We start from the raw sequence: 22755 nt of genomic DNA, 5'->3' as shown, positions 1-22755 counted from the left end.
AATATCTTGAAAGAGCAGGGAGCAGCAACTGGGGGCTGATACAGGGAGCATGAGCTGCTGGAAATGGCTCTCTGAGAAGCAGGAGAGAAGTATAAGAAAAGCAAGTTTCCTGCCATGAGCTGGTATATTTATGACTGGAAAATTTTGGGTTGAAAAGGTCGTGAGCAGGCGGCTGAGAGCAGCAGAGGCAACGGCTGTAAAAGCTGCTTTCCTGGCTCACGCCCTCCTCTGTACCAGGGGCAGGAGGGTCCCATGGGGGTCTGGTGGCCCCGTGTGATGGAAGAAGGATGTTGAGTACTGGAGAGATGAAGGACAGTGTCTGTGGCAGCTGGGATGTGTGTGGGGAGGCAGAATGGAGTGGGGTTTGCACCCATGAGGCTGGACTCAGCACGGGGAGCTCACGCTGCATCTGCCTCCTCCTTTTGTTGTGTGAGGATGGAGTTTCCAGCCTTGCCTTGGACACCACATGAAAATGAGACATGCACATCTGGAAGCGGAGTGCGTGTGTGTAGCACTGCCAGTTTATTCATCCCTGCAAATTCTCCTCAATTATGGACTGCTGGGAAGTTTGAAGTAATGGAAATGGCCTCTTTCTGAGGAGTTCAGTGTACCGGCTGACCCTCGCCTCCTCTTTTTCCCCGTGCTGCTACCACTGCATGCAAGCAATGGAAATGAGGGGAGGTCGTCCCTGCATTGAGGTCCAGGCACTGCAATTTCTCCTGGGTCCAGATGCATCCACAGCCACATGGGAAGGCTTTGCAGTGGAAATGTGCTGTGCCATGTGTGTGTTAGACTCGTTAGAGGATGAGCAAGGTTTCTGAAGCTTCTCGTTTCTATTAAAACATCACTGCTGTCACATAACGCTGGGGTTTATGCTCGTTTGACCTTAATATTAAAATGTAGTAATTAATAATTAATATTTTTAGAATAATTAAAGTAATTAAGTCTGTTTCGGCTTGGATCCTAAACTGCACCTCCTGGTTTCTTCGGAAAGCCTGACCTGAAACTAAACGAGAAGAACAAGGGCATGAGACTGAGTTTGTTTTAACTGCGTGAGATTCAGGCAGATGTAGTTCCTGATCCCCTTTCCATTTCCTTCCCCTGCAAGTGTCCCCTGCTGTTTAATCAACACCAGGGAGTTGTGCTTCCCTTCCCAGGCACGGAGGCTGCCAGCTCGTTCCACCCGTGCGGTGGGGATCCTCCCAGGAGCAGCTGGTTGTGGGCTTGGCTGGGGCTGGGGCGATGTACCTGGGCCAGACTTGGAACAGCATTTCCCTTTTCAGGCTCTCAACACAATAGCTAGAATTGCTGGCCCAAAGTAAAATGCAGGGCTCACTCTGGTACTGGCATGAGGTCAGTGGGACCCACAAGGAGCTTGTCCCATGCATAAAGACCAACGGGTGAATTGCTTGTTGGACTTGACGAGGTTGGTGATGCACAGGAGGGTGTTCACAGGGGGCAGAGCTGTGTCCTCCCAGCCCAGCTGTGTGCCTCTGGGTCTGAGCATGGTTGGTGGCTGTTAACCCACAACATCCTTCCCGGGGGCAGGCGGTGGGTCGGATGCCCGGTTTGAATCCCACTTTAGCTCTAGTGTAAACCCAGGGTGACTTCATCAGTTCCCACAGAGACAGGGGAGGTGTCGGGGACCGTAAAGAATATACAAATGTGGAGCACAGGAAAGGCTCGGCTCTGTTGTCAGATTAGCAGGTGAAAGGATGGACATTGGTCTTCTGTTTGCCTTGCTCTCTGTAACCACATGCAATGTGTTCCCTTGTCCTGTTCAGGTACAAGCCAGTACCTACTCTGTACGCTGCCTTATCAAAGTTAAACTGAAGACAAAGTTAAGCCTTCATCTTCTTCACAGCTGTCTCCCTGCTGGAGGTGGAAGAGAAGAGGCTGTAGGGATCTTGTGGCTTTGTATCTTCCTCCACCTGCCCAGGTCCAATGGGGCCTCTCAGCTCCAGGGTTGACCCAGAAGACAAAGGTTGATGCTTTCCCAGTGTTCAGTGAATATCTGAGAAGCTGTAGGCTTGAGGACTGTCCCCTTCCCTGTGTCGTCTTGTCTTTCGTACGAGTATGTTGAAAATTGGTTTGGCTTTTTACCTGCTTGATTCTACAGTAGTCCCTTTGCATCTCTGATCGTTAGCTGTTAAAATAATCTTCTCATTTCCAGCTCTTATTACTTATCTGTGTGCATTTCCTTTATCTAGATAATTAGTTAACAATCCAGTACTCTCAAATCAGCAAACCTATGCTCAATGTTTTACATGTTTCCCATGATCTTAGTTTCCTTATGAAGGAAGGAAAGTGTGACTAGCGCTAGAAGTACGTCCATCCTCGCTGTGTTTCCTGTTCCTTTGGAAGCAGGAAGAGTCTGAATTCTTGGGAAAAGAGCCTTTTTTTCATGACAATTCCTGCATAATCAGCCAGGCTGGAGTTCTGCGTGCTGTCATCTACGTGAAAGCATGGGCGGAGGTGATGGGATCTGTGTCTCTGGTTTTCCTTCCAGAGTCATCATCCCCCCCCCAATACCCAACCAGTAACATTGGTGTATTCCAAGGAGCTCAGGGTTGGATTCAGCATTGCTCACCACCACAGCTGGGTTTCCCCTTGTTACTTGCCAAGTCCCCATTTCTGAGTGATGGTTGCTATCGTGCCTCAGTTTCCCCACCTGTAAGACAGAGATCACTATGCCTCTTTGCGGTGGGTTTGGAAACAGATACATGTTTTGGGCAGAACCACAAATATTCAGATGGTGCAGGGAGCAGAGGAGCAGAAAAGATGGTAATTGCAACAGCCCTTTTTTGGCTTAGAAAGAAGAGACGCGACTCACCATTCCTTCACCTTCAAAATCTGCCTTGTCTGTGTTGTTATACATCTATTTCTACCTGCTATGCTGCATTGGTGCTCCCTGTCTGACGACAGCCAAGTGCATGGCTGCACTTCAGCTCGAATTAGTGCTGTGGGGATGCACCCTGGGTGCTGGGGGTTGGTGTTGCATGGTACAAGTGCTTACGCTGCACCTACCAGAAAGGTTGTTTCATCTGTGATCAGCAGCAAGAAAAGATAATTGGACTTTCAATAGAAACATTAGGTGGTTCATAATAAAGCTTAGCTGCTCCTACGCAGTACTTTTGGTCAGTAAGTCTCAAAGCATTTTATAGAAAAGGTCATAATTAATGAAGGGTTTTATATTCTAATTAAAATAGGAGAAAGGAAGGGAAGGTGCTGTGGATGAATTACTCGCTTCTGTGTCAGAGATAATTTAAGATTCAGGTAGCCACAGTGACTCATGCCACCTAGTCTAACCGAGCCTGATGCTCATGACTGCAGCAGATCTTGAGACTGATAAGAGCTGTGCGGGTCGGAAAAACCTTGACTTGTGGGAGGAAGAAAATCTGCCTGAAAAACTACATTCTTAGCGGCTTGCGAAGGAACTGTACAATGCTGTTTAAAATGCAAGTGGATAGGAAAGCCCCTTTTCTCTCTTAGCCTGTCTTGATAAGGGATCTTCTAATGTGGGTACCTACCATCATCTTGGGTTTTGTTCTCTCTTGTGGCTTTTTCTCCTTGAAGTCACATAGTGTCAGGGCACAGACAACAGCACTGGCTGCCTCTGGAGGAGGTTGTGCTATGAGTTGGAGAAGCCTTTGAGGTGTATCACTGCCTGGAAGGCAGGACAGCCCAAGGATAAGGTACCCAGGGGATGAAAGTCAAGGTTTCTTTTGTCTGCCAGCTATCATGGCATCAAGCTAACTTTAGCTGGGTGTCTATAAGTAAGCGATCAGCAGATTTTACAGACTGCCTTTTTGAGGGCAGGAAATCACTTCTAGGCCAACAAAACAACTTTGCAGGAAGTCTATTGCTCATCTGGAGAGCAGAATTATAGTGAAGGAAAAAGGGCTGGGCGGTCAGTGCCCTTGGTGGCCTGGGTTAGTAAGGAAACAAGAAATGTTTTCATTGGAATGTAATACAGCAAGGAACGTCATTTGGCTAAAACCCTGCTGCAGCCTGTGGTTTGCAGAACAGAGATGGTGTCTTGGACAGCAGTTGCTGTGTAAAATATCCTGAAGGTCTCAGCTGACAGGGAGCTTGAGGTGTGAGTGCTCTGATACAATAAAAACAGTTAGTGAGACCCTTGGTTGTGTAAGGAAGGGGAGTAGCAAGCAACAGAAGAGATATGATCTGCTCTCTTTCTTTTGAAAAGTAAGTTCTCTCTCTCTATCAAAATAAAAATCCAATGACAAACACTTCTGAAAGGTTGGGAGAAAGGAGTGGGAAAGCCAGATAAGTGACTAAGGGACCAAAGAAGATACCTAACACAGAGGGCAGAAGGAGCAGAACTTGATTAGTTTATCAAAGGGACTGTAGGTGATGTGATCAGTGTGAGAGTTCTTTCATCAGGAGAAGGCTCAGGGTTCTTAATCTCCATCTACCAGACAAGGGCAAAGCGGGGCCTGAGCCAGATCTGCCTTTGGATGAACAGTGTGACACACACTTGTTCTTTGCTCACGGGGAGACTCAGAAACAAATCCCAGGGCAGGTGGTGGGGTTTCCATCCCCTTGGGATGGATGCTCAGCTTCCTAGGGCTGCCTGCCTTTCTAAAAGAAGTGTTTAGCTCAACACAAACTTTTTGGGTTCAGAATGCAGGTAGAAAAACAGATGTAGTGGTGCTTAGTTGTTATGTGCAGACCAGACAAGTGAGTGATTTTTTTGATCTTGAGCTCTTGTAAAGCCATTTCTCTGACCGTGACTAGGTCAGATCAAGGTGCAAGGAAATCTCCAGGAGAGAGAAGGATGGGTTTATCTCCCTGGAGGAAAGCTGGCTCCTCTACTAGCAGGCCCATGTGCTGTGGGGTGAGTTGTTTACATACCTTCCTGCTTTAAATATTTGCTATTAAAGCTGTGGATACTCTTGTTATTCTTTAGATGCTGTAATTTTCCATCTTCTTCTCCCTCTCTCAGTGCCTTAGGTGTACATGGATGCAATAGTAACCAGCTGGTTTTAATGAAAATGAACTCCTGCTTATAGTCCGGATATTTTCTTTCACACTTCTTGAGGTTCTCCTCTAGGCCTGTTGATTTGCTAAACCTTTATTAGATCCAGGACAATAACATCATCTTTGCTCAGGAAATGCAGAGTGACCCAGGGAACTGGGCCTAAACCAAAATGTCTCAAACTCTCATGGTGAAGAGATTTAAGCTTCTCCACCAGCCTCGTGAGACAGGTGGACATCATCATGATCCTTACTCCTCACAATCCATCAAACATTTGAGGGGTTTTTTTAGTTGTTTACTATTTCTTGCCTCTGGTTGACCTCAGAAACAGAGCACCCATCACAGTGTCACACTGATTCCTGTGTGACCTAGTTGATAGAGCTACCAGACCCCAAGCAGTGGGTCTAACACCGAAGCTTACAGGGTTTGCAAGGTGGGAGACTCTGAACATCAAAAAATGTGCTTGGTCTTTCCTCATATAGACCCTATCACCTTTTTCTAATCTTTTGTACAGTACTGATTTTTAGTTTGTCTTGCATAGTTCATTCCCACCGCTCCTTTAAAACCATTGTACAATATCGTGATGAGAGTGTATCAGGGAGTTAGGATGCTTAACGGCCTTCGTGAAAGGCTGATTTGGGTTTCTGCTCCTCCAGCAAGGGAGCCAGGGACAGTTTTTTAAGAAAATAGATTTTTTTCTTGCTCAATAATCAGGGTTAATTATTGACAGCTACATTTTTACCTGCTTGAAATGGATTGCAGGTGTGACCTGCATATGTGCGTATTGAGGTTGTGGAGAGGAGGGAGCTGGGCTCTTCTCCCAAGTGACAGGGGACAGGACGAGAGGGAATGGCCTCAAGCTCCATCAGGGGAGGTTCAGGCTGAACATTAGGAAAAATTTTTTCATGGAAAGGGTCATTGGGCACAGGAACAGGCTGCCCAGGGAGGGGGTTGAGTCACCTTCCCTGGAGGGGTTTAAGGCACAGGTGGATGAGGTGCTGAGGGGCATGGTTTAGTGATTGACTGATTGATTGATTGATAGGAGTGGTTGGACTCGATGATCTGATGGGTCTTTTCCAACCTGGTGATTTTATGATTCAAGTTATGATTCTATGATTCTATGACTTGAAAAGAGAAAAATAAAGCCACTTTCTTTCAAAAATCAGTTCTGCTGGTGTGGGTCAGCCTGTCTTGTGATGCTGTGCAATGTAGCAGCCACCACCGCTTCCTGCAGAGTGTGTGTGTGGATGTGGGGACAGCAGGGACCCAACGCTTGTGACTGAGTCCAGCGGCACGAGAGCCGCAGGTCCATGTTCATTCCTGTTCTGAAGTAATGGGAACAGGTCATGGTGTTGAGGCAGTGGGGCTGCCAGGGAGACATGCACCGGTGGCTTTACGGATGGTGTATCGCATGGGGAGACGTTTACACTTCCATACTGCAATTGCACAGAGATGCAAAGCCTGTTCCTCCCTGCATTGTTGTGATGTGTTTGTTTCTGACGTTGCTGCGAGTGCAAGAAATGAAAGAGCTGAGTGCTGCTGTCTGTGAAAGGGGAGGAAAACCACTGCATCTACCTTAAACCACCATACTTCTATTTTAAAGGTGCCTTCTATAGACTTATATAAGCAGTTCTCCTATTTTAAAGTAATGTGTTTCCTTGGATTAAAACCTCAAACTATTAACAATGTGGAAACGCTGGAATCTCTTGAGTCTGGGAAATCAGTGCTGTTGGTTTAATTTCTGGTTCACATTCGCTCTTGGGGAGCCTGTAGTGTTTGCAGAATTTGGAAGCATAAAATTAAAAGTGTGACATAAGTGATGAAGCACGTACTTTCTGCAGTAACAAATGGTAACAGTACTACTCTTTTGTATAAATTTCCTTTATGGTTCATCCAAAGTGGACTAAAACCCCAGCCCATTAATTCTTCTTTTCCTGTTGATGTGCCTGGACACGTTTCAGTGGGTATCATCACTTTTAAATGATGCTACTAAAACACAGGGTAGGGAGGATAAAAAGAGGGTCAAGAGGGCAGGGTCTGAGTCAACATGGGAAGGGAGGAACATCAGATAACAAGCCGAGAGGTGCACAAGCAGAGAGGGTGTGAGAGGTGGAGAGAAGGCAGCAGTGCTGTGGAAGGGGCTGGTGTTGATGCCCAGAGCTGGAGTTTGCCTCACTGGCTGTGGCTGGAGAGGAGTGAGCCGTGGCAGTGCAGGGCTCAGTCCCCTGTGTGCCCAGCTTTGGGGCAGGTTTTGCAGCCTCTTTGCCTCTGTGGTAGTTTTCCAGAACTGGCTGCAGGTGTGGCTTGGATTTGGTACTGATGAGTTAAAACTGCTAGCTAGTGCTCTGGTTTGATTTTGAGAAATTATAAAATAGAGGAGAGTGGCTTGGTTGCTCCTTTCCCAACAAGGGCAGATTTGAGAAGCGAATGGTTTATTTGTGCTCAGAGCATCAGTGGTGTAGCTAGGCTGGTGCCATCCCCTATGGAGGGGCTCCTTCCTCAGGGAGTGCAGTGATAGAATTGTAGAATAGTTTGGGTTGGAAGGGACAAGGGGTAGTGGTATTAAGATGAAAGAAGTGAGATTTAGATTAGATCTTTGGTAGGAATGTTTTCCTGTGAGGGTGGGGAGGCCCTGGCCCAGGTTGCCCAGGGCAGTGGTGGCTGCCCCATCCCTGGAGGTGTTCAAGGCCAGGTTGGATGGGGCTTGGAGCCCATGATCCAGTGGGAGGTGTCCCTGCCCATGGCAGGGGGTGGGACTGGATGGTCCCTTCTAGCCCAGACCATTCAATGATTCTAAGGTGGGCCATCCTCAGATCATTACCCAGGGTTGTCACCTCTTATCAGGGTCTTTGTGCCAAATGGGCACGGGTTTCCCATGCTTTCTGTTCTGCTCATCCCTGGGCTGTGGGGATGTGGGAAAGCTTGATCCCACAGGATGCTGTGTGCCCAGGGACTCCACAGGTGCCCCTTTCCCCCACACCTGGGCTGGGGGATGTGGGAAAGCCCGATCCCGCAGGATGCTGTGCCCCTTCCCCACACATCTGCATTGAGGGGGATGCAGGAAAGCCAAATCCCATGAGATGCTCTGTGCCTCTTTGCCGCACACCTGGGTTGAGGGGTGCAGGAAAACCTGATCCTGCAGGATGCTCTGTGTCCCTTTCCCTGCTCACACGAGTTGGGGGGATGCAGGAAAGCTTGATCCTGCAGGATGCTCTGTGCCCCTTGCCCGCACACCCATGCTGGGGGATCTGGGAAAGCCTGATCCCACAGGATCATAGAATCACCAGGTTCGAAAAGACCACTTGGATCATCGAGTCCAACCATTCCTATCTGCCACTAAACCATGTCCCTGAGCAGCTCTCTCTGTGCCCCTTCCCTGAACACCCGGGCTGGGGGATGCAGAAAAGCCCGATCCTATGGGATGCTCTGCACCCCCGGGCTGGGGGATGCAGGAAAGCCCGATCCTATGGGATGCTCTGCACCCCCGGGCTGGGGGATGCAGGAATTCTGATCCTATGGGATGCTCTGCACCCCCGGGCTGGGGGATGCAGGAAAGCCTGATCCTATGGGATGCTCCGCATCCCCGGGCTGGGGGATGCAGGAAAGCCCGATCCCATGGGACGCTCCGCACCCGGTCGCTCGGCGGGTGCCCCTTCCCCGCAGCCCCGGGGCGGAGCGGGGTCGGGGCCGGCCCCGGGGCGGTGTGACGGGCGTGGGGAGCAGCCAGTGCGCGGCGAGGGGGCCGGGCGGCGGGGCTGGGTGCCCGGGGCCGGGGGCGGCCGCAGCCCCGCACCCTCTGCCATTCATTCTGCCGCAGGCGGCGGCGCCGCGCACCGGCCATGGGCGACCCGGCCGTCAACGCCCACCTGGAGGGCATCATCTCCGACTTCGAAGGTGGGGGGCACCGGGGCAGCGGGGGGGGGTTAAGCCCCCGGAGGGCTGCTTTGGGGCTAAACCAGGGGAAAAAGCGGGAGGTGGCGAGCGGGGCTGAACCCCCCATCCCGGGCACGGCTACCCCTTTCCCGATCCAGCTGCCCCCCCACCCCGGGTCTGGCTGCTTCCCTGGTTCAGCTGCCCCCCATCCTAGATCCAGCTGCCCCCCCCCACCCCGGGTCCCACATCCCCATTGCTGCCCCCCCACCCCGGCTCTGGCTGCTCTCCCGGTTGAGCTGCCCCCCATCCCAGATCCAGCTGCCACCCCCATTTCCCCATCGCTGCCCCTCACCCTGGGGTCTGGCTGCTCCCTCGGTTCATCTGCCCCCCATCCCAGATCCAGCTGCACCCCCCCCCCCCTCGGGTCCCACATCCCCATTGCTGCTCCCCACTCGGGGTCTGTCTGCTCCCCCAGTTCAGCTGCCCCCATCTCCACATCGCTGCCCCTCACCCCGGCTCTGGCTGCTCCCCCGGTTCAGCTGCCCCCCATCCCAGATCCAGCTGCCCCGCAGCCCGGGTCTAGCTGCTCTCCACCTCTCCCCGCTGCTGCCTCCTCCCTCCGTCCCTTCCCGGTCTGGCTGCTCCCCATCCCGGGTCTGGCTGCCCCCCTCTGCTCCCCCCGCCCTGTATCCAACTGTCCCCTGCTTTTCCCCCTTCCCCTGGGTCCAGCTGCCCCCCCCGGGTCCCTCCCGGGTGCGCAGGGCTGGCAGGACCCCGGGGCTGCGGGCTCTTTTGTTCGGGATGCTTTGCCTTGGGTGTTATCTGCTAAGGCAGGATCTTACGGGATGTTTTTCTTTTCCTGCTTTTCCCGAGTTGGCTTGTGTCGATTTTTAGCAAAAAAAACCTACGCCTGACGACTAAAAGTTTGCGAAACCCCAGGCACCAGCCTGTCGACTCGCAGATTTTGGATGCGGACACAGCCCTAGGAGGTGGATGATGAACCCAAGTTTCCAATAAGTCCATAGCTGGAACTGCCTGCCCTAGAAAGCTTTGCAGCCGTCCCGTGGCAGAGCTCCAGTTCCAGATAACGTTGCTTTCCTCTCTGATGGACTATCTCCTTGCCATCCCCTTGGCCAAGGATGGGGATGCCTTCTCCCTGGGCATCTGTGGCTTTTGCCTTGTATGCTGCCTTTTTATTAGTCAAGAAAATAAGCTAGCGGAGAAGCGCGCTGTTGCCAGATGGGTCTGAGAGTTAAAGACAGGCAGAAGACGGGTTGGAGGGGGGGTTGTCTGAAGCAGGCGTTGAGAGATCGGCTCTGGGGAGCTCATCTTCCTGAGCAGAGTTTTGCAAGAGCGGCTCTGTCCCTGCGCACTCGCGCATCCTGGCGCTGACCCAAACTGAGCTTTGTGCAGCAGTTTCTAGAAAAAACAAAACAAAACAAAAAACCAACCAACCCAACCAAGAAATAGTGGAGATCTGGGGACCATGGTGAAAGCTTATGCAGCGACTGTGCGTGTAGCTATAGGCTGAGAAAACTTCACTGCCTCCTGCTGAATCCAGCTTTTCCTTTGGGAAGCAGCGCGGTGGTGTTTTTCCTGCTGGGTAGCTGAGGAAGCTGAGAGCACGAGAGTTCCTCTTCCAGGTCAAGCAGGAAACATGTGGCAGAACTGGGGTCTCTACAGCCCTCATCGTGAGGTTTAGCCACATCCATATCCCCCTTTTCCAGCCCCTGCGCTTTCTGCTTTCTCACCCAAGGGAATGGAGGGCTTAGCAGGAGGCTGAGGGAAGTCACATCCCTTAGAGAGATTGGGACTAACAAGTGTTGGGACTCGGGGAGCAACTCGAATACACCATCAGTTTGGCACTTGGGGTTCAACGGTGCCTTTGTAACTGTCCTTCAGGGGCTCGCGAGCCTCCCCGTTGCCAGACTCCGGCGTGCTGATGTAATTACAGCCTTCCCTCTCGCCTGCCCCAATTGCATTTAAATCTCTGAAGAATGAGTAATTCCCTACTTGGATATAATAAAGACCCTGCTGTGAGCCATGAGGCTCCTTGTTGGGGCTGTGTGTGCTCCTCGATGGCACCAAGCCGCTCCGCAGTGCGATTTTTTTTCAATCTGTGGAGTGCTTTATAGTTCTTGCCTGCGCGGAGGGAGAGGCTGGGGAAAGCTCTGAGCATCTGGAGCCAAAAGGTCTGGCTTTGCCCTTGAGCAGGGATCCGGGCTACTATTTCACAATTTAATTAGTATTCTGGGTTGCATAGCAGCTTCCCAAGAACAAGGCAATTAATTTTTAGCCTGCAGGGCAGGAGATGCAGTGTTCGTGTCTGCTGGGTGGGTAAGTCAGCCCCAGGCAGCCCGTGGCCAAGCAGGAAAGATCAGCCAAAAATACCACGGAGCAGAAACACCAGATCACCCAGCAGCCAGCGCCGCCTTTGTTCTTGCTGGTCACACGCTGCCTGCCCTCCCAGATCAACCTGGTTGCTCCTGCCTGCTTTTCTTGTGGCATCCATCCCTGGTGTAGGACCGACAGGTTTCTTTTACCTGCTGGGTTGCAGAAAGCAGGGAGTTGCAGGCTTGGCTGTGGGCTGCTGTCGTGGGAGCTGCCGGCCTCTGTGAGCCCAAGGAGGATGCAAGTCACTTTGGGAGCAGGAAGAAGTACGAGATACTCGATCCCAGTTTAGTTTCCAATCTCTTCTCCTGGAGAAGAGGAGGCTGAGGGGAGACCTCGTTGCTCTCTACAACTACCTGAAAGGAGGTTGTGGAGAGGAGGGAGCTGGGCTCTTCTCCCAAGTGACAGGGGACAGGACGAGAGGGAATGGCCTCGAGCTCCACCAGGGGAGGTTTAGGCTGAACATTAGGAAAAAAATTTTCATGGAAAGGGTCATTGGGCAGTGGAACAGGCTGCCCAGGGAGTGGTTGAGTCCCCTTCCGTGGAGGTGTTTAAGGGACGAGTGAACAAGGTGCTGAGGGGCATGGTTTAGTGATTGATGGGAATGGTTGGACTCAATGATCTGATGAGTCTTTTCTAACCTGCTGATTCTATGATTCTATGAAAACAGTATGCGAGAGGGAAGCTGCACAGTAGAGTGTATTCTTGCTTATGCCTGGTGATGTGATGGGGCTGGTTGCATCTGGGCAGTAATACATGTGTCCACCTCGCAACTACTGCAGAGTGAGCACTAATGCTGCTTATCTGACTGAGAAGAGCTTCCTCATCTCTAATAGGGGGAGGGTATTATTGCATTTGTGGTTTGCAAGGACTTGTGGAACATAGGAGTTCCGCTTCTAGGTTTATAGACTTTTGCATGTCTTCCAAAGCCATAGTTGTGACAGTGCTTCCCAAGCTCGCCTCTGCCTCAGAGGTGGCTGAGGGTTGCTTGGCTCTTCTGAGTCACAAACTTGGACCCCTAATTGCAGAGAAGGGAGTCTGTAGCAGTAAATCAGCCTGAGAAGTGGGATCCTTCTGCAGTGTGGTAACAGCATGTGAGCCCCATACCATCCTGAGCCTGTTCTGGATATGGGAGATATGGGAGAGCTGGTGTTGGAGACGTTCAGCTACAGAGATGCTCCTGCTCACAGCTTTGGTTGGTTGTGATGATGCTCAAAGATAACTCTACAGCATTGTGCTGGTCTTCCTGATAAGGATTTAAAATACTGTACATTCATGATCTACTGCCTGGTAGTAAGAGAGAATGGCTCTGGCATCGTGGTGGGACATGGCTGCTGCCAAGTAGAGTCCCAGGGGAAACTGAAGCACATTTTTGCCTGCAATCGTGATGGTGATTGGCAGCGGTGATGCTGAGTGCTCTTAGCCTTTACCAGTGCTGGCAGTCAACACCTGATTCATTTCCTTGTAATATTGAAAAACAAACTCTCATAGTAGGTGCAAGCTGAGAATGATGGTAAATGCAGCGTGGGGCTGTATGTGTGAGGAGTGGGATGGTGGTGCCGGGAGGTTCAATGTGAAATCAGGAGCTAGAGCCTGGGGAGACACAGGTTTGCAGCTTCGCTCTGGCAGAAACCATGAGACAGCCTTTGTTGATGGTTCTTAACCCCTGATTTACCCATTTGCTGGAGCTCAGCTCCCCTGGGGAGCGTGTGCTCGCTGGTGGGTGAGCCTTGGCAGTGCTGTGATCCGAGCAGTTGGGTACTGAGGGCAGGGAGCATCCAGCCCTCTCAGGATACGTCAGAGCTTAGAGAAAGGCTTTTCTGGTTATTTTATTTTTACTTTTTTTCTTTCCCAGTATTGGATATGTTCCCTGTAGGCACATACTTCTTGCACCATCCCACACATAGTATTTCTAGTATTTCAGCCAAAGACTTTGTCTCAATGAGGTATTGAATCGTGTTATGTTGTGGTTTTAAGGGTCATTAGACACTAAAAGATGCCACGAGCTTGATTGTTTTCGGGAGGGGGCTGCAGGAGAAATACGCTTTTCTATGTGCACGAATCTCATGGGCTCATCCTTAAAACCTTAAAATTGACTTGAGCGAATGCCCGGGATGTCTCTAGGACACGTGGCCGCGGTGCGTCCCCCGGGCTGCTTGGGGCTGGCATGCCTGCTGCTGCGGGGAGCAGCTGCTGCCCGCGTGCTGTGGATGCTGGGACTCAACCTCGCTGCTAATATTAGCAGGAACGTGCCAGAGGGATGGTCACAATGTTATGTGGGTGATGTGGCTTGAATATGGCTAAAAGCCCCGGAGAGGGCATGTACTTGGTGTTTGTGTAAGCATCTCCCTTGGGTTCAAGGTCTCTCCTGTAAACCCTGCCATGGGATAAGTGCTTGCCTGAGCTTAGATGTTGGGACTAGGCTGGGAGACTGACTAATGATCCCACGTGTGTGGAGGTTCTATGCCTGGAAAAGGAAATATAAAAAGGTCTTTCTGATTATATCTTGGGTCACCTTAACCCTAGGAGTGAAGCAAAGCTCCCAAACGTTGGATTTCCTGGGCTGTCACCAAAAAAATTACACCACGACTGTCTTGTCTCTTCTGGTACTCTTCATCACTAGCCCAGCGTGGGTAGAGCTAGGGTTGCTGTCCCAGCTGATGGATGTAGCGTGCTGCTCCGAGACAGCAAGTCGCCTCCGATATCCTCAAAGATGAGCTTTACAGGCACTTCAGAGAGTTTTCTTTCTTTTTCCACTCTTCCTGTCTACGTTTCAGAGTCTGAGACAAAAGGTTGGAGTGGATGGGAGTTTTCTGCCAAATCAGTGTGTGATGGGAGAGGCAGGAGCCAAGGGAAGGTGCCTGTGGGAAGGCAGGGGTTGTGTCTTCCCCAGCAGAGTTGCATCTTGAACTGTCATTCCTGAGTGGAAAAATCGCATCTGCCTGGTTACAGCAGCAGAGACCTGCAGTTACGAGTTGTTTTTTTCCCCCTATGTATATTTAGTTCCTTGGGAATAAAAAGGTTGTGAGGGAGTGGGAAAGGGAAGAACAGGACGTGGATTTCTCTGTCCACGTGAGCTGGGCTCTGGGGATAGCCTCTGGTCCCGGTTAGGATGTAGGATCATTTAAAGGTCATTGTTTATAGTCATCTTATGGAGAGAGGGCTGAGCTGTGCGTCCTTGGGGATGGGCAACCGCTGCAGCACGGAGCACAGTGTCCTTGGCTCTGTGTCAGCATGGAGGGTTTCCAGCGTTGGCTGGTATGGGTGAGCTCTTGGGTAAAGTGAGCAAAGTGTTGTCCTGATCATGAAGAAAACTTTCAGAAGTGGCTGGATGGGAAGGGTCAGAGGAAGGATGGCTCTTTATACCAGACCAGGGCAGCTACTTTGGCCATGCAAGCGTGCTGCTGGTGCTTGGAGGTAAGTCAGGGTTTTGGAGCATGCCCACTATACTGGTTCTTCCAAGTACTTGGCAGTCTCTGGAAGTAAGAAGCTCACTTAAAGTATAATCATTCTCTAGCTTTCCTCTTTACCTGTTGGTTTATGGCAGTGGAGTGGGTAGGAAGCACCTCTAAAAGACATCGAGTCATGCTTAATACACGAGTGACCATGTCTAGATCTCTTGGCCAATACCTGCCAGCAAACCTGGTACTAAGTGAGAGTCCTAGCACCTCTGGGTGTCCTGTGGCTGCGCTGTCTGGGTGCTGTTTTATTTTGTGTTTTGCAACCCTTCCTTGCAGAGAGCTGCTCAGCCTGTTTTCACAGGAGCCAGGAGCCAGGACCCAGACAGCAGCTGCAAAAGCCTGGACTGGGACTTGTCATAAATCCAAGGACAATAAGGGAGACTTCAGAGCTCATAGTTGCTCCAGATATTCATGTTTCTTACTCTGATATTTGATATTTAAGACAATATATTTGTGCGGGACCATTACATAGGCTTTTTCCCTCTCCAGCCTCCCTCCCTCCTCCTGCTGCACTGAGCTCTGGCACCTTCTTGGTCTTTAGAGGTGGGACATGAAGGCAATGAGCCTAGTGACCCTAAATCATGGTTAAGCTTGTTTGAAGCCTGTAAAATGAATCGGTGGGCCTAAGTTCAGTTCGTGATAGGGATACGTTTTACACCCATGGCTGTGGTCCATTGGAGGAAGTCTTTGTGGGACCAAAGTGGGTTCAAAGGAGTTTATTGTTATCCTCAACTTATTCTGAAAAGTTGTCTCTAGATTAATGAGAGCTCTTGTCTCCTGATGGCTGTGACTCAAGCTTTTACCGTGATTGCTTTTGTGGGGTTGTTGGATGGAGGAGCTCAGCACTTGGGTCTCCTGGGGACACCTTGGAGCAGTGACTCAGGTGCAGAGTCCATCCAAGCTGGCTTCTTGGCTGATTTGCCTGCAGAAAGGTGAGCCATTTTGGGTGTCAGGGTGATCTGTCCCCCTGCAACCTTGCAAGGGACTTGGCGTCCGCGTTAGGACAAGTTGGGGTGGGTACCAACCTGTTGTGTGTGTGTAGACACTGCTGATGTCAGGCAGGGGACACCATGACCACATCTATCTGTGCCACCATCCTTCCAGCAGCAGACGTGGCAGTTTCACCAAGTGTTATAAAATTGAGCAGCCCCTTGCTCCTGGTGAGTCGTGTGTTCTCCAGCCCTGGGATTCACGGCAGGGTTAGTGGTGAGGGCATTGGTACAGAGCATCGTGCTGGCACTGGTCTGCTGGACTAGTTTTGGAGGAAAGGAGCATGGTGAGGCCTGGGGTTGGACTTGAGTCTGTTTCGTCTGGTTATTGGAAGCATAAATCTGAGGAAATGTGAAAAGGATAGGTTGTTTTTGGTTGGTTTTTTTTCTCTAAAAGCATGTTTAGTTTACCAAGGAGGAGAAAGGAAGACTGGTCTGCTCTCTGCCAGTTTTCGTTTGGCCAGCTGCTCACATTGCGGTGGTGGGTGTCCTCTCCAGCAGAGATGCCAGAGGTGGCTGCAATGACACCAGCAATCAGCTGGCTCCTGGGTCCCTCCTTGAGCCACTTTTACTGATTTACCCTTTCCTGTAGCTTTTTAACCAGCATGTTGCAACATCATCCATCAGAGCATCTTTTCAAGTAAAGACTTAATCACTTCATGATTTAATCACCCCGTCCCTGCCACCAAGGCTGGTCACTCACCTGAGTCACCCTTGACGCCCCCTTCGTGGGTATTGGGACCTGTGACTCATGGGGATGGTGTCGAGGTGCTCATGGCTTTCCCACCCCATGTAGTACCAGCACTGAAGCTGGTAGCACAGGGCAGTCTGGGGTTCCTCAAGACCATTTGCATCACACTTTTGCCTTCTGGGTAATCATTTTAAGGAGTTTTAGAAATATTAGCGAAGCAAACCAAATCTGCAGTCCCCCGGGAGGCACAGAGAAGATTTATTTCTTTCCTTCCTCCTCCCCTTATGGAAGGATAGTGGAGCACATGCTGGAGGCAAAAGCTGCAGAGCCAGTAATGCAATTGGCTGGGTTGGATAGTGTTGTGTTTTATGTAATTTTCTATACCACTATGAAATGAATATAAGAGATGTAAAATATGCTGGTCTGATCTGGAAGCATTTTGCTGAGGGTTATTGGTTATATAAACCAAAATGTAATGGAGAATTCAAGCTAAGACCTTTCTAGAACTGTATTATGGGGACTGGAAAGCTGGGATTTTGAAATAATCTGAGTGTGGATTTTATTTTTTTTCTATTCTTAGTCCTGACTTGGCTTTTGTGTGTTCATTTCTGGTAAATGAGTGGTTTGCTGCATCAGTCTTGGGCTGTTTTGTGACTCACTATGTGTGAGTGAAATGCTGCTTGGAAAGCTTTGGTTAATGTCAGAGCCCTGAACTTGCATTTATCCCCAAATTTGTGCCTTAACTCAGCTCTTGGTGCCATTTGCACAGTTCAGGAAGCCACTATATATCAACAGTATGTTGCCAGCATTATATCCTACGCACGATTGCTGTCAGACCATGTAATCTATTGCAGCTTCTTCTGAAGCTGTTTGTAAAGTCAGAAAAAGGATTTATTTGTGCACAAACCATTCATGACCTGACCCAAGATAGCACAAGAGTCATGCTGCAGCAGCAGATTGCTGTTTTATATATATTTATTTATATGTTTATATTGCAACAGGTTCGGTTTATTGGTAAAAGAAAGGTGTGAAACATCCTAGCGCGGGCACAGGGAGGGGGGATCCAGCAAACTTGATTTCTTTCCTATATTAGATGACCAGTAGCTTCAGGAAAGAACCTTTTAAAGGTTCTCACTTTCATTTCTCCATATATAAGAGGGGATCCAAATTTCTCAGGCTGTTTTGAAGCTGTTAGCGTGCTTGCCATGTCTTGCTCATATGTGGAGCATCGCTTGCTGTCTGCACTGCCAGTGAATGTCCCATAGCAGCCCTGTGTTTTTGACTCCACTGAGAAGCTCAGTGCAGTTGGGAGCACTTTGTCTTTGAGGATCGGATAAAGATATCCTGCTCTGGCACTGCTGCAGGGGTGCAGCTCCCTCCCCCTTCTGCTGCGGAACCTTTAGGTTTAATATACAGTGTATATACACCTTATAGATATATGAAGAGCATCCTACTTGTCCCTATAACTGAGTCTTTAGTTCGCTACGATGCATCCACCTCTTACAGACGGCAGCAGCTATTCAGTGGCATCACGGGTGGTGGGTTTCTTTCTGAGAACGTGGTAACATGGGCAAACACACCCTTTCCACTCAAGCTGGGCCAGAAAACTGCCCTGAGCATCCTGCTGCCTGGTGACAGGGGTCTGGGGAACTTTAAGGGCCTTGAGCAGTTAATGCTGTGTTAGGTTTCCAAGGGCTCCTTGAAAGATGAGACCTGCAGCCTCCCCCTCTTTCCTCCCCAGGAACAGGAGGTGACCATCTGGTAGCAGTTTAGAGAAAGTCAGTGCTCTCAAACGGTACCATTGTGTCGTGTGAAATAACGGGGCTCCTGGCTGCCCAAGTCCCAGAAGGCTCGAATGTGTCAAAAAAACCAAGAAAATCTTTCTGTGCTTAAGCAAGCAAGCAAGCAAATGTAACCCCCAGGTTACAGAGTCCACATGAGGGGCAGAGGATGTTTAATGGGAAGCAGTTGGGTGCTGCAGCCTTGGCAGAGCCCAAGGCTCCAATTGTGAAGCGGGTGCTGGAGGATCCAGCATCCCTCACTGTTTATTTTGGTGTCATGAGCTCTGTGCATAGAGATTGCCTTGTCTAAAGCATCCTCTTGGCTGTTGCTTGCAGTATTCTGTTTAAGAAGGGAAGAAAGAAGGAGCAGATGTTCTCTTGTTGACCCACTCTTGGTTCCACAGAGTGCACAGAGCTGGGCTGTGGAGCAGGATGAGCTGTAGTAGATGCATCCTGTGTAACCCTGGTGCTTCCCACTGGGAGATGCAGAGTCCCTGGGCGAGAGCCAGAGCCCTTTATGGCATCTGAGCACCCTTGTGTTGTTGGGAACCCCAAGGAGAGACTTTCCTTCTGGGAGAGGAGCGCGTAGATATGAGGTTCTGTCCGTGCTGCTTGCTTGCGGCTTCTCCAGAAAGACTTTTGGCTTTTGTATGAGCTTCTGGGATTTGAACCAGACCTCTGCCCCCTCTTCCCAATTTGCAAGATCCCTCAAGAGCGACTTTTAACTAGTGGCGTGTGACCTGCTGGTGCCTGGCCATGGGGTGATCAGGAGGACGCAGCGGCTGTGCTGAGCAGACATCCTCAGCACCACAGCACAAAATAGAAAGACACATAAATATTTTGCTACTTTTCCGACTCCGTGCTTGCTTGGGGAACAACTGACTCAGGGGTGAAGACATGCATTCCTTGCCCCAAAGCACCTGGGTGGCAAGGACTGTGTTTGCATCAAGGCTGGGGAGCTGCAGAAGCTGCCACCGTTGTGTGCAGCCAGCAGAGCTGCCTGCATCAGATCTGCCTCAGAAAACCAATGCCTCCCTCATCCGTCAGGATTAATATTGGTATTTTTTAAAGCTGGGCTGGCCCTGTAGAGAGGGGCCACAGCTTGGTGATGCTGAGCAGAACGCTGCTACCTTAAGAGCTTTGCGGAGGTCTGGTCCCCAAAGAGACGTTGCAGCAAGCAGTTCCCAGCCCAGACATGATGGTCATGGGCTGACAGGGGTAGAGGTTGCATCGGAAAGGAAGTGCTTGGAGATCTTATTTTAGGGGATTTCAAGCTTTTCCTGCTGGTGGAGGAAGGCCACCGCCTTCAGCGACAGTGGGTTAAGCTGCAGCTGCCTGAATTGGTTTGAATGAGGTAAGAGAAAATGCGTGTCGATGCCAACATTGGGTTGCTCATGCTTTGCAGCACAGGCACCTCCAGAGGAAGAGAAGGAAGGGTGATGCTCAGCACCTCCGCCTCTTTCCCTGCCGGCTGTCTCCAACACCAGCCAGCAGATCAGCTGGGGAAGCCCTGCTACTGCCAAAAATCCCCTGGAAGGTGTGATAGTGGGGATAACCCTGCAGTGTGGCTGTGCTAGACTCTGCTTGGGGCAGGGACACCTTGGATCTAGAGCTATGTGAGGACCTGGACCCCAGCACTGCTCAGGTGGGAGTGAGGGGTGAGGCCCCACAGCGCTGGTGCTGTAATGAAAACACCAGCTTCCCTGCAGGAAGCCAGGAGGAGGGTCATCTGGAGCAGAGACTGTTTCCTTTCGTGACTCTGCGCAGGACAGGCTATTTTTAAGCTTTTTCTCTTTTATTTTTTTGAGAATTGTTTTGCTTCCTGAGGTCCTTCTCTCTCCTCTGTGCAAGGAGCAGGACGGAGATGTTGCAGCCATGCTGAATCACACTGAGGGCCATCATCGCCGGAGGTGGCATCCCTGAGGCAGTGGATCTCTGTTTTGGAGGTGGAAATGCAAACCTTGTGGGTCACAGTGCCTCTGCTTTCTTGGGTGTGGGATCTTTGACCTTCTCCAGCCATGCTGGACTCAGGGCAGTGGCCTGATGAAGAGCGGCTGAGAGAACTGGGGGTGTTTAGCCTGGAGAAGAGGAGGCTGAGGGGAGACCTCATTGCTCTCTACAACTACCTGAAAGGAGGTTGTGGAGAGGAGGGAGCTGGGCTCTTCTCCCAAGTGACAGGGGACAGGATGAGAGGGAATGGTCTCAAGCTCCACCAGGGGAGGTTCAGGCTGGACATTAGGAAAAAAATTTTTCACAGAAAGGGTCATTGGGCAGTGGAACAGGCTGCCCAGGGAGGGGGTTGAGTCACCTTCCCTGGAGGTGTTTAAGGGACGGGTGGATGAGGTGCTGAGGGACATGGTTTAGTGATTGATGGGAATGGTTGGACTCGATGATCCGATGGGTCTTTTCCAACATGATGATTCTATGATTCAAATGTGTTGGCAGGACAAGCTGGGTACTGAAATCCCCGTGCAAGCAGAGGCACGAGGTGGGTATCCCATCCCACACAGAGCCACAGGTGGGAGAGCTCTCAGGTTGTCCCCAGGCAAATCGGTGACACTATTGGGAAGGGGATGCCAGTGGGAACTGGGGAGTCCTCATGTTTTTGCTGTCAGAAACTGCTGAGCTATTTCCAGCCCTCCCCTGGTGTGATGGATCCTTGCCCAACCTCTTGGTACCCCCTTCCTGCCCTTCAAGACCACAGTGCCAGCTTGAGAGGCATTGTTTGGGTGGCTTTAGACTCCTATGGCTGTATGCGTGGTTCCACAGCTCTTCCTTAGGCTTTTTGAACCCCTTGTGTCCAGGCTTTGACCTTTTTTTCCTTTTTGCAGTGAGGTCAGAAAGACCTGGAGAAATGCCATTTTTGGGTATTATATTCAGTCCAGCCCTTCAGTAGAGACAGGGAATGGCTGTGCTCCAGAAAGACCACGCTGGTGGCATTGGGAAGGTTTATCCTGGGCTAGGGGCACTTTGAGAAGTTTGAGGCTGGAAGAAAGAGCCAAGCGCCGCCATTGAGTGACCCACCACCTGGTCACCGATGCCACAATTTCTTTTAGCAGTAGTAAGTGGCAGGGAGACTCAAAAGAAGCTGAGATGATGGAGATGGTTTGTACAATGAACCCTGGAGGTCAGCAAGGCTGTTTCTATCCAAAGCTTGTTATTGGGTCAAAAAGAAATCCTCAAACCACTTGGTACTGAGAAATTTCCAGGGGGATGTTCATTAAGGAAAGATGCTTGGCAGCGTTTCCTTTGCTATTGGGTTTCTTGAGAGCATTTACTTTCAAACTATTCCTCCAGACACATCTATCATGACGTTATTAGGCTGCTTTGTTGCAGGGAATAAAATGAGGCTGAGCTGGCTGGCTGGAGCAGTGACAAGCAGGTTTTAAAAGTCTGATGGGGACAAAATTGACATTGCATCCATCAGGGACCTGGTAGTGTGGTCAGACCATGTCCTCTGCTGCTCTCTCCCACCTAGCTTTGCCTGATGCTGTGGAAAGGTCTTGTGTTGGGTGATCCATTCTGGTCCCTTGGGATTGACTGGTGCGTTGTTTTAAACTTGGGATTTGGAAGAAAAAAATAGCTGAATGTTATTTTCAGCATTAAGATGTGATGGGGAAGGGAAATGATAGAAAAGTCCGTGCTGGACAGTCTGGGCTCAAGCTCAGTTTTGGAGACATGAGAGTTATGGACACATCAGACCAGCTCTCAAGTTCAGGACCTTTGTCTAATTAGATGTTCTGGAGATGCTGATAACGCAGATTTAGATGCAAACAAGCAGTGCAGGAGATGTGCCATGCACAGACTGCAGGGCAGAGATTGCTGCAGAGAACATCTGTCATCTGCAAGCGAGTGATGACGTGGCTGGGAGGGTTCCACGGACTCAGAAAACAAGCGGATGAAGTGGAGGAAAATGATCTTTAGTTCTCTCTGCTTCCTTCCTCCCTTCTTCCCTCAACATCTGAATATTTTGAGATGCAGGACAGGTCTTTTAGTCACTGTTAAGTGACCTTCAAGGAGGGTTTTACGTGGTGGATGTTTCACTTCATGCTTTGGTGCTTTCCTCTCTTTGAAGCCATAAAGTGCTATTTCCATCTGTTAATACTGAGGGTGGATTGCCCTGTGTATCCCTCCCTGCGCATCACTCGCTGTCTATCACAGCTGGAACTCCTGGGAGGCCATCCCGGGCACCCATTGCTTCCTGGCATTTCCCATGCTGGTGTCTGAACTGGAGCTGGGGGGTGTCCATCTGTCCTGAGGGGCTCCTGAGAGGGGCTTTTGCTGGCTCTCGAATACAGAGTGTCCTGGTCCCAGCCTCTGGAGTGTCTGTTCTAGCTGGTTTTGCAGCCTGGTGTCCATACTTAACAGTTTTGGGGTATCACCCCAACAGAAGGGAGAAGAGCCCGAAGTGTGTATCCTAGCACTTTAACCCCTGTGTGTGTGGCTTCTCCTTTGTGTGAGGCCCAGCTATCCACACTGTCTCCTTTGGGACCTCTCAGAGCTGCTGCTATGGATGAGGCCGTTGCTGTTGGCAGCTGTGTTTGCGATCTGCTGGTGGAGCAGAGCTGGG

At 50.5% G+C, this 22755-nt stretch overlaps 1 protein-coding gene across 5 annotated transcripts in view; it reads left to right on the top strand.

Moving 5' to 3' along the window:
- Window positions 1-22755, top strand: part of SEPTIN9 (septin 9) — a 145941-nt gene that overhangs the window by 62891 nt on the left and 60295 nt on the right. The window contains exon 1 of one of the 5 annotated variants that reach the window (XM_069872869.1): window positions 8749-8893. The exons of the other annotated variants lie outside the window; for them this stretch is intronic. Coding sequence (XP_069728970.1) covers window positions 8839-8893 — 55 coding nt within the window. The 5' untranslated portion in view covers window positions 8749-8838. Of the gene's footprint in view, window positions 1-8748; window positions 8894-22755 lie in introns of those variants that run through there. 5 annotated transcript variants of the gene reach the window in all.

Source organism: Phaenicophaeus curvirostris, chromosome 19 (assembly GCF_032191515.1).
Source record: "Phaenicophaeus curvirostris isolate KB17595 chromosome 19, BPBGC_Pcur_1.0, whole genome shotgun sequence".
NCBI lineage: Eukaryota > Metazoa > Chordata > Aves > Cuculiformes > Cuculidae > Phaenicophaeus > Phaenicophaeus curvirostris.
The sequence above is the reverse complement of the archived record's forward strand: the minus strand, read 5'-3'. Positions and strand labels throughout refer to the sequence as shown.